General features: G+C 42.6%; 1 protein-coding gene across 5 annotated transcripts in view; it reads right to left on the bottom strand.

Annotated features, from left to right (window-relative positions):
- Nucleotides 1-495: 495 nt before the first annotated feature.
- Nucleotides 496-12212, bottom strand: part of LOC142802847 (uncharacterized) — a 16091-nt gene continuing 4374 nt past the window's right edge. The window contains exons 1-3 of one of the 5 annotated variants that reach the window (XM_075887915.1): nucleotides 11349-11808; nucleotides 9424-9563; nucleotides 496-1078 (exon numbers count right to left, since the gene is read on the bottom strand). In XM_075887915.1, the coding sequence (XP_075744030.1) occupies nucleotides 858-1078; nucleotides 9424-9526 (324 nt within the window). In that variant the 5' untranslated portion in view covers nucleotides 9527-9563; nucleotides 11349-11808 and the 3' untranslated portion in view covers nucleotides 496-857. Of the gene's footprint in view, nucleotides 1079-2323; nucleotides 6955-6997; nucleotides 9315-9423; nucleotides 9564-11083; nucleotides 11822-12212 lie in introns of those variants that run through there. The other 4 variants (XM_075887909.1, XR_012893988.1, XR_012893989.1 and 1 more) reach the window with 4 other exon arrangements.

Below are 12212 nucleotides of genomic sequence, written 5' to 3'. Positions count from 1 at the left end.
AAAATAAAAGATGAGCATTTTTGACAATTATAAAACCCTGAAAAAATGCTGGTGACTGCTTCGTTTCAGTTCGAGTTTCATTGAGTTTCTCTTACAGCTGTTTATTTTAGTTTGTGAGAAGTTCTTCCTGCGAATTTGCTCTACTGAGCCCAATGGACTGATCATTGAAGTGTGGACTCATTAGGTGCATATTGTGCACCAATCCAGCCTTGCCCAGTTCAGTAAATGTGATTGATATGTGGGGTTTAACGTCCCAAAACCACCATTTGATTATGAGAGACGCCGTAGTGAAGGGCTCCGGAAATTTTGACCACCTGGGGTTCTTTAACGCGCACCCAAATCTGAGTACACGGGCCTACAACATTTCTGCCTCCATCGGAAATGCAGCCGCCACAGCAGGGATTCGAACCCGCGACCTGCGGGTCAGCAGCCGAGTACCTTAGCCACTAGACCACCGTGGCGGGGCAGTTCAGTAAATGTACAGGAGACATCATCTGTGTATTACTGATGTATATTCTATGTTAACATTTAGCTACACATATATGCTCACTATTTGACTATGTGTATTAATAACTGTTAACTATGTGTATTGTATTGTAACTCGTGTAAAACCCCTCATTGAGGTTTTTAAGGCATTAAATTAACTAATATTAGTATCCTTCTTACATTTTCTTGCATATTTTATAGCTGAAGGTATCAAGCTTACTGCTGAAGACTGCCAGCATTTTGAAACCTTCCAAGATTGCTATCAACATTGTTTTCAATTGAATGCTATATGTCTCATAACTAACCATGCCCAGAAAGTATGTATTTAACAAGGTGCACGATACGTACCTGTATAAGCAATGACCATGATACTATCCCCAACAGTTACCAAGGATGCGCACGTGCCTGGGCTGACCATACAATGGGCCAGGCCCATGCGTGTAGTAATAAAATTTCTTCATGTCATGCGGTTGACTAAGATGTGCTACTGCACTGCGATGTGGCTGCCCCACGCAAACTGTGCTATTGATGAACGTAGATGCCAACTTGTATCGTTTCTTCAGGGCATCAAGCATGCAGCAGTTGGTTATACCTGAAACAGCAAAGTCAAAACATGCACAAATGCTCAGAAGTAACCGCATGTGTCTGGTCTGCCTGCAACAGCAACCAAAGAAGTGAACACCTAGTAGGTACTGCTGTTGAACAGGCTTGTAATGTTGAAATCTACTCTTTGTATTTCAAAAAACGAGCTAGTTCAGTGCTGTTGGTGTAGTTTCATACATGATTGCTTTTGCCTATATATATATATATATATATATACATATATTGTGAAGAGGAAAACGCCCTCTGCCTCCAGACTCTTAGGTCGCCAGGATGGCTCTTTTTCGGCAGGGGAAAATTGTGAAGAAGAAAACGCATCGTTGGCAAGCAATATCGCCTCCGCTTGGGTACTGGGTCCTGGGCTTCGCTCGCTCGGCTCGTGCTGATCATTGCCGGCATCTGCTTGACCGTTGCTCTTTCCCGATCGTGTTTCATCGTAGGACCACCATCGCAACAGTCGCCAATAAACCCTTTTTCAATATATATATATATATATATATATATATATATATATATATATATATATATATATATATATATATATGAAAGAAGTGTATATCTAAGGGCTCATTTTTCCGTGTTTTTACACAATATTAATGAGATCTAACACCAAATAATGCCAAGGAAAGTATAGGGGAAATATTAGACCGAGTTGTAATGTAAATATGAAGAAAAGTGGGTGAAAAGATAACTTGCTGTTGTCTTAGGTATACACTTCTTTCCTTATTCGTTAACAAGGGTCTCGTACTGGCAGACTTTGTGCCTTTAGGTTGTATACGAGGTACTATTGGTCAGCTGCCCACTCGTAACAAGTTCACGTGCTACGTGACGCCAAACAGGCTCAAAAGAATGTGCCACACTCGCCGCCATGGCTACTGGTGGTGCTGACTGACACTCCCACGTTTAATTCATATATAAACCCTTTAAAGTCCCACGTTTAATTCATATATAAACCCTTTAAAGTGGCTGGGGGGGATAGCTGTCATGGTAGCTCAGTGGTAGAGCATCGCACGCGTCATTCGAAGGTCGCAGGTTCGGATCCTGCCCACGGCAAGTTATCTTTTCACCCACTTTTCTTCATATTTACATTACGATTCGGTCTAATATTTCCCCTATACTTTCCTTGGCATTATTGTCTGTTAAATCTCATATATATATATATATATATATATATATATATATATATATATATATATATATATATATATATATATATATATATATATATATATATATATATATGCCAGCTGCAATATTGCCAAGGAATGTGTATTCTCCTGACAAATGGAAATCATACTATGAACATGAAGGCAGGCTTTGCACAATGTTACTAGAGTTTTGTGAGTTATTCGAGAAAAGAAGAAGTCCGAAAGTGCTTGTAGGGCAACTAGGTACTGCTTTGGACGGATCTAGAAAACAGGTTTTTTTTTTGTTTTTTTTCAAGATCTCTGGAGAAAAGAAGTAGATTAGCTTTGAATTTGCAATATTTTGTTCACTTTTAATTTACTTTAAAGTTTAAACTCCTGCAATGCTCTACTCACTATTCAAATCTGATACAAGATTAACTAACCTTAGTTTGCATGTTATTCACATTCAATTCACCTTTATCTATCATTTATTTTGTTTAGGTCACCTTTATTTTTCATTTATTCCATTTGATTTACTTTAATTCTCTTTTGATACCCTTTGGACTATACTTTTGATACCCTTTATTACTATTTTAGGATGCTTTTGCTGCAATTAACTCACTTGAGTTCATGCTTTTTTTTTTCATTAAGCTTTGCTTAACTTAAACTATCACCCGTGGAATGTGCCAAGCATCACATTTAACTTTTGGCACAATTTATGCTATTAATGCTGCATGCAAGACTTCTTACTTATGAGCCCAGCCTTTCACTTTAATAAAACAGACAGGCATTTTATGGTAAACACTTAGTACCACAGAACAACACGCGAACAAGTTTCTCACATTATGAGCCACGTGCCTTCCTTTTAGCCAGATAGGTGTACCGTGCACTCATTGCCTTTGGCAAGCAGAGATGAAAGGATGTTTCTAGCGCACAGTCATGCTGGAGTTAGTGGAAGTTTGGAACCCAATTGACATAAGCACAGCATACAGAAAAACCAAGTTGCTTAATTCTGTATCTGCTGTGGCTTCAGCATTGACACTTTAACTGGAAGGTTGATGCCAGCGTTATTGAAACAGTATTCCTGTGAAAAAACAGCAGCAAATTAACAAGAGCAGCATTCCCACTGTATAGCATGACTCTTTTGCAAGCTACAAGCTCTGCAAATGACCGATTTGTTCTTTCGAGGCTACATGTCATCCAGATATGACATAGTCATTGGGGTTTGCACGCATTGAGGCCACAGCATTAAAATATTTTTGTATTATATTTATGCAAAGTCCACCACAAGGATTGTAGAAAGAGGTGGAGGCGAATTCAAATCGGCGAATTCATGTAAGAGAGTATCAACAATAGCAAGTCATAAAAGTAAAGCAGAGTGCAAAAGATACGGGGCACAAAAAACAAAGGAATGCAAGTCCTGTATTCGTGTTTTCCATGTCCCTTATTTAGACTCTGCTTTTATTTTATCACCCTCAACCAACTTGTCCAGCAAAATATTGGACACCAATTATTAAGTGCTGTGAAAATAATTTGTTGGATATTTTAAAGACAGGCATCGTTAAGGTGCACTTCTATTGCCGTTTCTTCAGTCATTGCTAGAGGAGCTTACTGGCCTCATTTCCTTTGAAGGCTAGCGTACACATTTGTATGAGGTATTGTTGTCCCTGAAAGGTCATTTCTAGATCTTCGGTCACTCGAAGACAGAGATTTTCAACATGTATGGTCTATATTGTCACGTGCTTGTCAAAAAAAAAAAATACAATGGCAGTTATGCATGTGCCATGAAGGACAATGAAATGGATGAAAAAGAAGAACTCTCTTGCGCGTTCTATTAAAAGAACCGACCTGCTTCTGGTGTCTCAATCTCTGCGGTAAGACCTCTGTTTTGATGTCGTGACACTGGTGGAGGTGCTGGGTAGGGGGAACGCAGAGGGCGCGAAGTTCCTCACGCTGTATTTCCCTAATCATTTGTTGCAGGGAACTTTCACATACGGCAGTGTTCTGAGCTGCAGCACTTACTGTCGTGTGGTTCGGCAGGCGTTCAAAGTGTCGGCATCGTTGTTGAAGTGTGCCCTCGATGACGATATGATCGGGCTGTTATGACCACCCCCATTTCATTTGTTCACTAAGGAATATTGAGAAGCTCAAGGTTTTGAAACATGTCACTTGCTGGAGAGTGTATTCTGAGAGTAATGCACAAGTCTATTCTTATACATGTAGTATACCCTGAGAACAATGTATAGATGCTCCAATAGTGATTTAGTACATGCGTTTGCTTAAAGTGCAGATGCACGCAGCAATTTCACTTGAGGTGCACTAGCTAACTTAGCTTGCCGGTGTAAATAAGGGCTCAAAATACCTTGTAGCTATACAAATAAATGCCTCACATTCACTTCCTTCAGCCTCCCACCTTGCTTCCCCCAGCACGTCCCCAACCAAGGAACTCGCACCATGAAGGTACAGATGATGGAGCAGGCCCTCTTGGAAATATGATGCCTAGGCATTATTTTTAAGCTTCTCAATTCAGAAATAAAACATGACGGCCCTTCTTTGTTTTGCTGAACGGCCCCGTCACGGTCACCACATCCAAAAATGCTGGAGCTTTCGTACTAAAAACATGAACGGTGCTGTGAAGGTGCCAAATGAGGAAGTTTCCTGACATTGTTTTCTCTTATAGACACAGCAACGAAAAAAGTGTTGCACAACAGCTGGCCACACAAGTTCTCAGTTAATGCAAGGGTGGGCTCAATTGACCTTACAGTGTTATCTGTTTCGATTACTCTGTTGAAAGATTCCAGAATCTCCCGAGTCTTCTTGTGTGCCAAAAAGGTTACTGTAAGGAGTAAAGATTAACAACATGCCAAAGCATATACAGTCGCCGACCGTTTATTCGGACGCCGAAAATTCGGACATGCTTGTTTATTCGGACATCTTCATGGCACTGCCACACTCCCCATTGATCCTAATGTAAACTCACGACCCAAAATTCGGATGCCCCACTGTGCACCATTTAGTTATTCAGACTCCGTTTGACTAACCTGATGCGTCGCCGTACCCCATTACACGCTGAGAGCGTCGTTAACAATAAGTTTGCTAGGTTGCCAGCACTGATATGCTGCACTAGCTATGGATGAATGTCTGGCCAGTGTCAAAATGCATGCAGAAATCGCCAATGCCAATCTCGGAGGCTATGTTTGGCGACGCTTTTTTTTAGCCAGTCGAGCGGCCAAGCCAAGCCACCTACAGAGTCTGTTCGCTGTGACTTTTGTCAGCAGTGTCAGTCAGCTGCTTTTGCGGCTAGGCCTGATTCGTCTTGTTGTCTGTGTTCTCGCTCTCTTGCGTGTTCTATGGCGTGCTGAAATGGCTACAACGCCACCCATTGCTGGGCCGTCGGGAGTGAAGAAGCGCGGCCAACGTGGGAGCTACAAGACGCTCACGATGACGAAGAAAGCGCATATAATTCGCCAGGTACAAGGCGGCCTACCTCAGTTTAAAGTCTGAATTTGCTATTTCCAAGCAAACCATCTCGGAAGCGTGCGTGTGTGCAGACATGACCGTTGTTTCGGGCGATAGGGCCTATAAAAGTGCTTTTTTTCGAGTGAATCCGTTTTTTCGGACTCCCGATTATTCGGAGGTTTTGGCGGTTCCTGTTGAGTCCGAATAAACGGTCGGCGACTGTATGCTCCTTTCGAAGTTTTGTGCACATTTGGGTGCATATTTGTACAGTGTGCTTGTGCAGAGCGGCAAACCTATGTGGAGATGTAATAATAAGTAACAAATACTGCACCTATATTTCAATGCATATCATAATGCTCCAATTTTTCAATTACTTTTGCCACTTTCAATATGCTTTGTGTGAGAGTAATTAGTTGCATAGTCAGCAATGTCACCGTGCAAATAAAGCAACAACTAACTTGGTAAGTCATTGAGCATCAACAATCAGTGATCGCAATACTGAATTAAAAAAAATCTGGTAGCTGTGTTTGTCCAGAAAACAATCACACTTGCCTCCTTTCAAGATTACAAAATGCCACCAAATACAATTGAGAAGAAAAATTGTTCAGTTCCCAGAGACACCAGAGTTAAAAACAAGTGGTCCCCAAACAAAAGATGTGCTCTAGCTTCCCATGCCACTGCACATTACAGCATAATTCTCATCAAAAACTGATTATCCATAAACTATCTACTTTATTATATCTTTAGGGATCTCTGCATGCCCAGAGAGAGTGAAAAAAATTGGCGTAGCTTGCGCTGAGCCGTGCAAGGGTTGAGACAGCGAAACTATGCAACTCTGAAGACTATAGTCTGGTTGCTTCTAGGTCGTGTCTACGACCTAGCTAGGTGACAAAAGTTGTTTCTAGGTTGCTGCTAGGTAAATACTAAGATTCAGCTAGGCGATGCTAAGTTCTTCCTACGTTGATTCTCAGTGCAGAGAGGTTTGAATTAGGTAACAGACAGCCACAGGCACCACACGTACAAATGTCTAAACAAACTATAAAGACAAAAACTCGCTCTGAAAACAATGTTTCAACTTCTCACAAATCTACGAACATGTTGTCATAGGCCTTCGTTCCCTTATGAATAAGGAGCAGCCGAGTACAGGAAAGTAAGCAAGATATCATTTGGGCACACACAACACACGTGTCTCTGCGTAACTGTGCATGAGCACGCTCACTTGAACAGCCCACTCTTGTTACCTGTCAATGAACTGGAAAAGTGCAGGGCTCCCTCTGTAATCCTGCCGAAGAAAAAACCAGTAGGAAAAAAGAATTTGTTGCAGCGCTTTCTGTACGTATGTACAGCCGCGACCACGTCTGTTCAGAGCACGCGAACAGCCGGTTTTTGCTCTGCGGGGCGAAACCTTGGGGCAGTATCAGGCTCTGACGCGGTCAGCCTGACAACTAGGCCATGCATGCTCTTGATACACCACTTCAGAGCCCGAAACTGCCTCAAGGTTTCGGCCTGCAGAGCGAAAACTGTCTGCTCGAGCGCTCTACACAGGCGTGGCCGTGGCTCTACAGGAAACAGCCAACGGCTGTCATTGTGCATGAGCAGTCCCGTTACAGTGGCTAGAAGGGGAAGCGTGATTACTACAGACCGGATTATAGGCAAATATGCCTATTTTGTTTCTTGCATTCCTATCGTGATGCAAGGTTAAGAGGTTAAGAAGAGCTTCCATAGTTTTTATAGTGCCTATAAATGCCTACTTTTGGCGTTCATGCCTAAATTTCTATTTTCGAAATTGGGGAATGCTATTTAAACTTAAGCTTTACCTTTAGAGTACAGTTTCAGGCAGACATTTATATTACTAGGCAAAAGTGACCAGGCAAAATGTCACCACCTCTGGGCATAAACTTTATAGTGTACTCCGATTCCGTGCATTAAGATTGTGATGCCATGTCACGTGTGAATTATGTGCCTTGCAATTTAACTATGATAAATATTATGCGTTTTGATAAGTTCTATACAGTTAAACTTCTTTATAAGAGGCATGCTCTAGGCAACAATTCTTGTCTTTTGTATGAGATGTATCTCTTAAGCAAGGGACTTCGTCTGCATTTTCTTATCAACCCGTATTTCACTCTAGGCACTCTGGTGTCCCTTACACCCATTTGTCTCTTTGATCAGTGTCTCTTATAAAGGGGTTCAACTTCAATATGTGTTTCAGCAGCGATGCTTTTTTTCCTTGTTTCAGTGATGAGCTTGCAATTATAATGGTTTTCATATGTATTTCGATACGTGCTGTGAAATGATAAGCGTTCCAGTAACAATTCTTCTTTTTTTGCGTTTCTCTTATGCACATTTCTGTTTAAATGTAATTTCTTTCCATTCCTGTTATAGCCCCCAAAAAGGGCTTACAGTATCAATGAATGAATGAATGAATGAATGAAGTGAGCTTTCAAAACTCTATAGGGTGCAACCAATAGTCCATCTCATAAGTTCCTTTCTTCACCGTGAAGGCTACAGGGCTTCTTCGTCAATAGGAACGCTGATTTCCCTTTACACATGTATTCATCCGCGTCGCGTCGTCTGCTTCTCCCCAGCATCTCACATGCATAGGAAACAAGAGATGCTTCTGTTCAGCAGCCGAATGATGAAGAATAAATGCAAAACCGTGAAGTGTCATCAGAAGAAAGTAGAGGATATATATATATATATATATATATATATATATATATATATATATATATATATAAAAGATGTCCATGTGGTTTTGTTTTGTTAATCAGATTAGAAATTTTACTTAGGCGCTAGAAGTTGTTGTGTGCCCAACAAAAAGCCTGTACCTTTAGAACTTTTTAATTGGTTCATTACAAGCCATAAAAGCATGATGCGAGAAGGTGAGCTTCAAACCTTTGCCACTTGCTCGCAATAGATTTTGCAAGCCAAATTCCTTCCCTGCCCTTTCCAATATTGGAGCAAATCGGAGCCAGATCACACAACGCAGAGGCATACACATGAAATGCGCAAGCAAGGACGCATTTGCATGACATGCCCATGACAAGTCGTGCACACAAGCGATGTTGTGGTGTTTTGACGTTCTCTCTATTGTATTGCCTGTTTCTGCGGGATGAATCTTTCTATGCGCACATGTTTGGAGATGCTGCCATGGATCATGTATCCTAACCACAATACGCAGCGTCGCACCACTCTAACTGCTCTAAGAGGCAATGCACCAAAACATGCCAAGCCTTTTGAATGCTGGGACTGGCATGATGTGAGAACCGCGAGAACTCGAATGAAAAAAAAAAAAAAAATGGAGGCAACTTAGTCCCATATCTTACTCGATATGAAGCTAAAAAACTAATGTGCATTTATTGTGTTTGTACGTTTTAATATTTCGTCAACCTTCATACTCCTATTCGGACGATGTATTGCACAAATTACACACGTCGCCCCAAATAATTCTTGCAGTGTGATGTACTACTTTGACATACACAGGAGGATTTCTTGTACGTCACCTCCACCATGTTTTGGCACGCACCAATGAGATGAAGGGCAAGCAGCAATCAGTCCGACACCTCTTCCCGGAGGCGTGTAGCATTGCAAATCTTGGCAGATGAAATTGTGAGCACCCAGTGCATGCATTCCTCTTGCCTGTTCAAAATCATCAAACCTAGTCAAGGGCCCTTTAAGGTGTTAACAGACAGAAGAGAAATCGACCCTCTACAGTTAGACCAAGTTAATATGAACCAAAAAAACCCACCTGGCGTATTAGCGCTCCGGCTATTTGCTCCTGTGTTGCCCTTCTCAGCCATGTCAAAAAGAAGAGATTCAGGAGTGTGTTTATTCGACGGTAGACTCGCCATGCCGGACTAGAAAAGGAGTGACTGTATTCTGCAAACCCTGTGGGAAAAAAATTGCATTGCCATGCTAAACCATTGGCATCTTTGTAGAATCATAAACGAAATTATTTCTCATTATGAATTAACCTTCTAGAATACCCATTTGTTCGAATTATTGGGAGTTTTCTCCCATAAAAACACACAGGGTTGTGCTGCAACCAGTGCGTCAGTTCGAATAACCGAGTTAAAAGTGACATCTTTTATTGTATTTACGCTGAGTCATTAAACAAAAGGTGAATGTCAGCAATTAAGAGAAAACAGGAAGTACTTGAAGCTTTGAAGAACAACACTAGAGGAGCCCAGATCAAGAGAAACAAGCTTTTTTTTATTAGCTTTTTTATAACAACGTTCATTAGGAATGCAAAGAAAGCTATTAAACATTTGTCGAATGTTCACTGTTGGCGCATTTTTTTCTCCAGAATAAATTTGTGGCAAAAATAAGTGAGGCTTTTGTCAAGATGAATAAGTATAGCTTGTTAATTTGCATTCATATTTATAAGCAAGAGCCAGGCATTGTAGGGTACGTATCGCTTTAGGTAACAAACACGAAAGAAATCTGCAAAAAAATTTTAAAAAACTCAAGAACTTGTTCTCATGTGAGTTAGAGCCCAATTTTGCTAAACATAGTGGCACTCCTCTGTCTCTTTCTTCGTCTTTTTCTTTCATGTTCTAGCTTTGCACCAAAATTAACATGTTTAGCAAATACTAAGGAAACAGTTTGTGCAATGGCGCTGTACAAGTTAGTCGTAGTGCATGCAACCATAAAGAAAAGGCCAAGGGAGAGTTACACTGGGCTCACAAAAAAATCGTTGAGAAAGTAAGCGACATCTTTCGTGAAAAGTCCTAGCGCAATCATAAACTAAGAGCACTAACACGAAATTGTTAAAATACCCGCGGCGCCGACGTAAGAAGGTAAGGCCACAGAACACCTAGGCCCAGAGCCAGAAGGCGGGTGCGCGCGCCCCCTAAGCCATGAATCACCGCAGCGCACACAGGCGGCGGCTCCCTGATCACACTGCTCCTCCTGCAGCCTTGCAGGCTGCAGCCACCGCACAGTGTACTAGAACTACGGAGGAAGGAAGTGTAGGAGAGGCCCTGACGTCACTCGTTGTGAAACCGTGATGAAGCCAGAAGTTGGCCATATTGAGTGGGCAAATTCTCCTCTCTTGTTTACATCCGAATGTAAAGCAGAGCGCACGACCCTCTCTCCGGCCGTGAGCTGCGCAGCGCGCGTGTCGTGACGATCCGAAACCAATGAAACGGGGCTAGACACTCCGGACCAGCGCGACACCTTCGGCGAAATCATTTCGTCCAAGTATTAACAGCGAGTAACAGCTCACCGACAACGAAGAAAGAACAAGAGAACGCGCGCTAGATGCACTGGCAGCGGCAAGCGTTTTCACGTCATTAATTCAGCAACTGTACAGACAACACGATCGGTCGTGCGCCTTCTACGGTTGCATTCCTCAGGCGGCCGACGCAGCGTCCGGCCACTGTGTCCGTGTTCCGCGTGAAACTCACCTGCGTCAGCATTCTGCGACCGTCGTGACTTTGAGCACGGTGCAAGTGACACTTGAACGCGGTTGCTGTTACGTTGAGAACACATGCAATGCTGGGGGAGAGTATACGAAGCGGAACAGAAAAGGTGTTTTAACACGCACATACAAGTTGTCACTGTACACATACAACACGAAACTACGCGTGTGCACATGGTCGTCATCGTCTTCCTTGGCTCAACAGCGTCGTCCGTTGTCACAAGCAGGAGCACTGCCCAAACGTCACTGACCTGCAAGGCGTTCGTCGTCGTTCCGCTTCGTCATGGTGCCCAACGCAACTTCGCTGAACACTAATTGCTTCATCCGCCGCACGACACATGGATATGCACTCGTTCTACGCACTGTTGAAACCCCGTGATGGACAAAAGCATTTGTAAACGTTACTAAGAGTACAGTAACTGCCAGGAGAACACTGCGTAACTAATAACGCGGCGCAGAGCACAGATATTGTCCACCACGGCTCAGCACGAGACCTGGGAAGGCACACATGCCGCCGCCAGCCGCAGCCGCTCACTGCTAGACCAGCTCCACTGCGCAACACGTAACCATAGCAACACCGCCATTGTGCCCTGTGAATATGACGCCATGATGTCATTTCCGCCACACTATTCACGTAGCGCGCCAGCTGGCCATGCCCTCTCCTACCATTCCTTCCTCTATGACTAGAACTCTAGTACATTGAAGCCACTGTAGTTCAGGCACTGCGCCGTGTCGCCTGTAGGCAGACAGAAATTAGGTGCCTTCTTCCTTTTCCTCATAAACCACTAACAACAACAACACTGTAGTTCTGTGCATTTGGCCGGTATGATACCACCTGGTTAAGCAAAACGTTCACATTGAAATGAAACGTCTATCCGCGTTCATATACTTTTTTTTCACTTACACGAGCATGGCGTTCTTGCGTTTTTTTTTGTTTAAATTTGTTTTCATGCACTACATGCACAATCCAGAGATGCTTGAACAATTTGGGGTTTTTTTTTTTTTTTCACAGTGTTGCTGGTATCTATGCAACTCGCCTGATGGCGGAACACAATGGCCTTTGAGAAGGGCGCGTATGGCAAAAATCACAGAGGTTGTTACTGCAAACGCTGTTT

This window comes from Rhipicephalus microplus, chromosome 1 (genome assembly GCF_043290135.1).
Source record: "Rhipicephalus microplus isolate Deutch F79 chromosome 1, USDA_Rmic, whole genome shotgun sequence".
Taxonomy (NCBI): domain Eukaryota; kingdom Metazoa; phylum Arthropoda; class Arachnida; order Ixodida; family Ixodidae; genus Rhipicephalus; species Rhipicephalus microplus.
The sequence above is the reverse complement of the archived record's forward strand: the minus strand, read 5'-3'. Positions and strand labels throughout refer to the sequence as shown.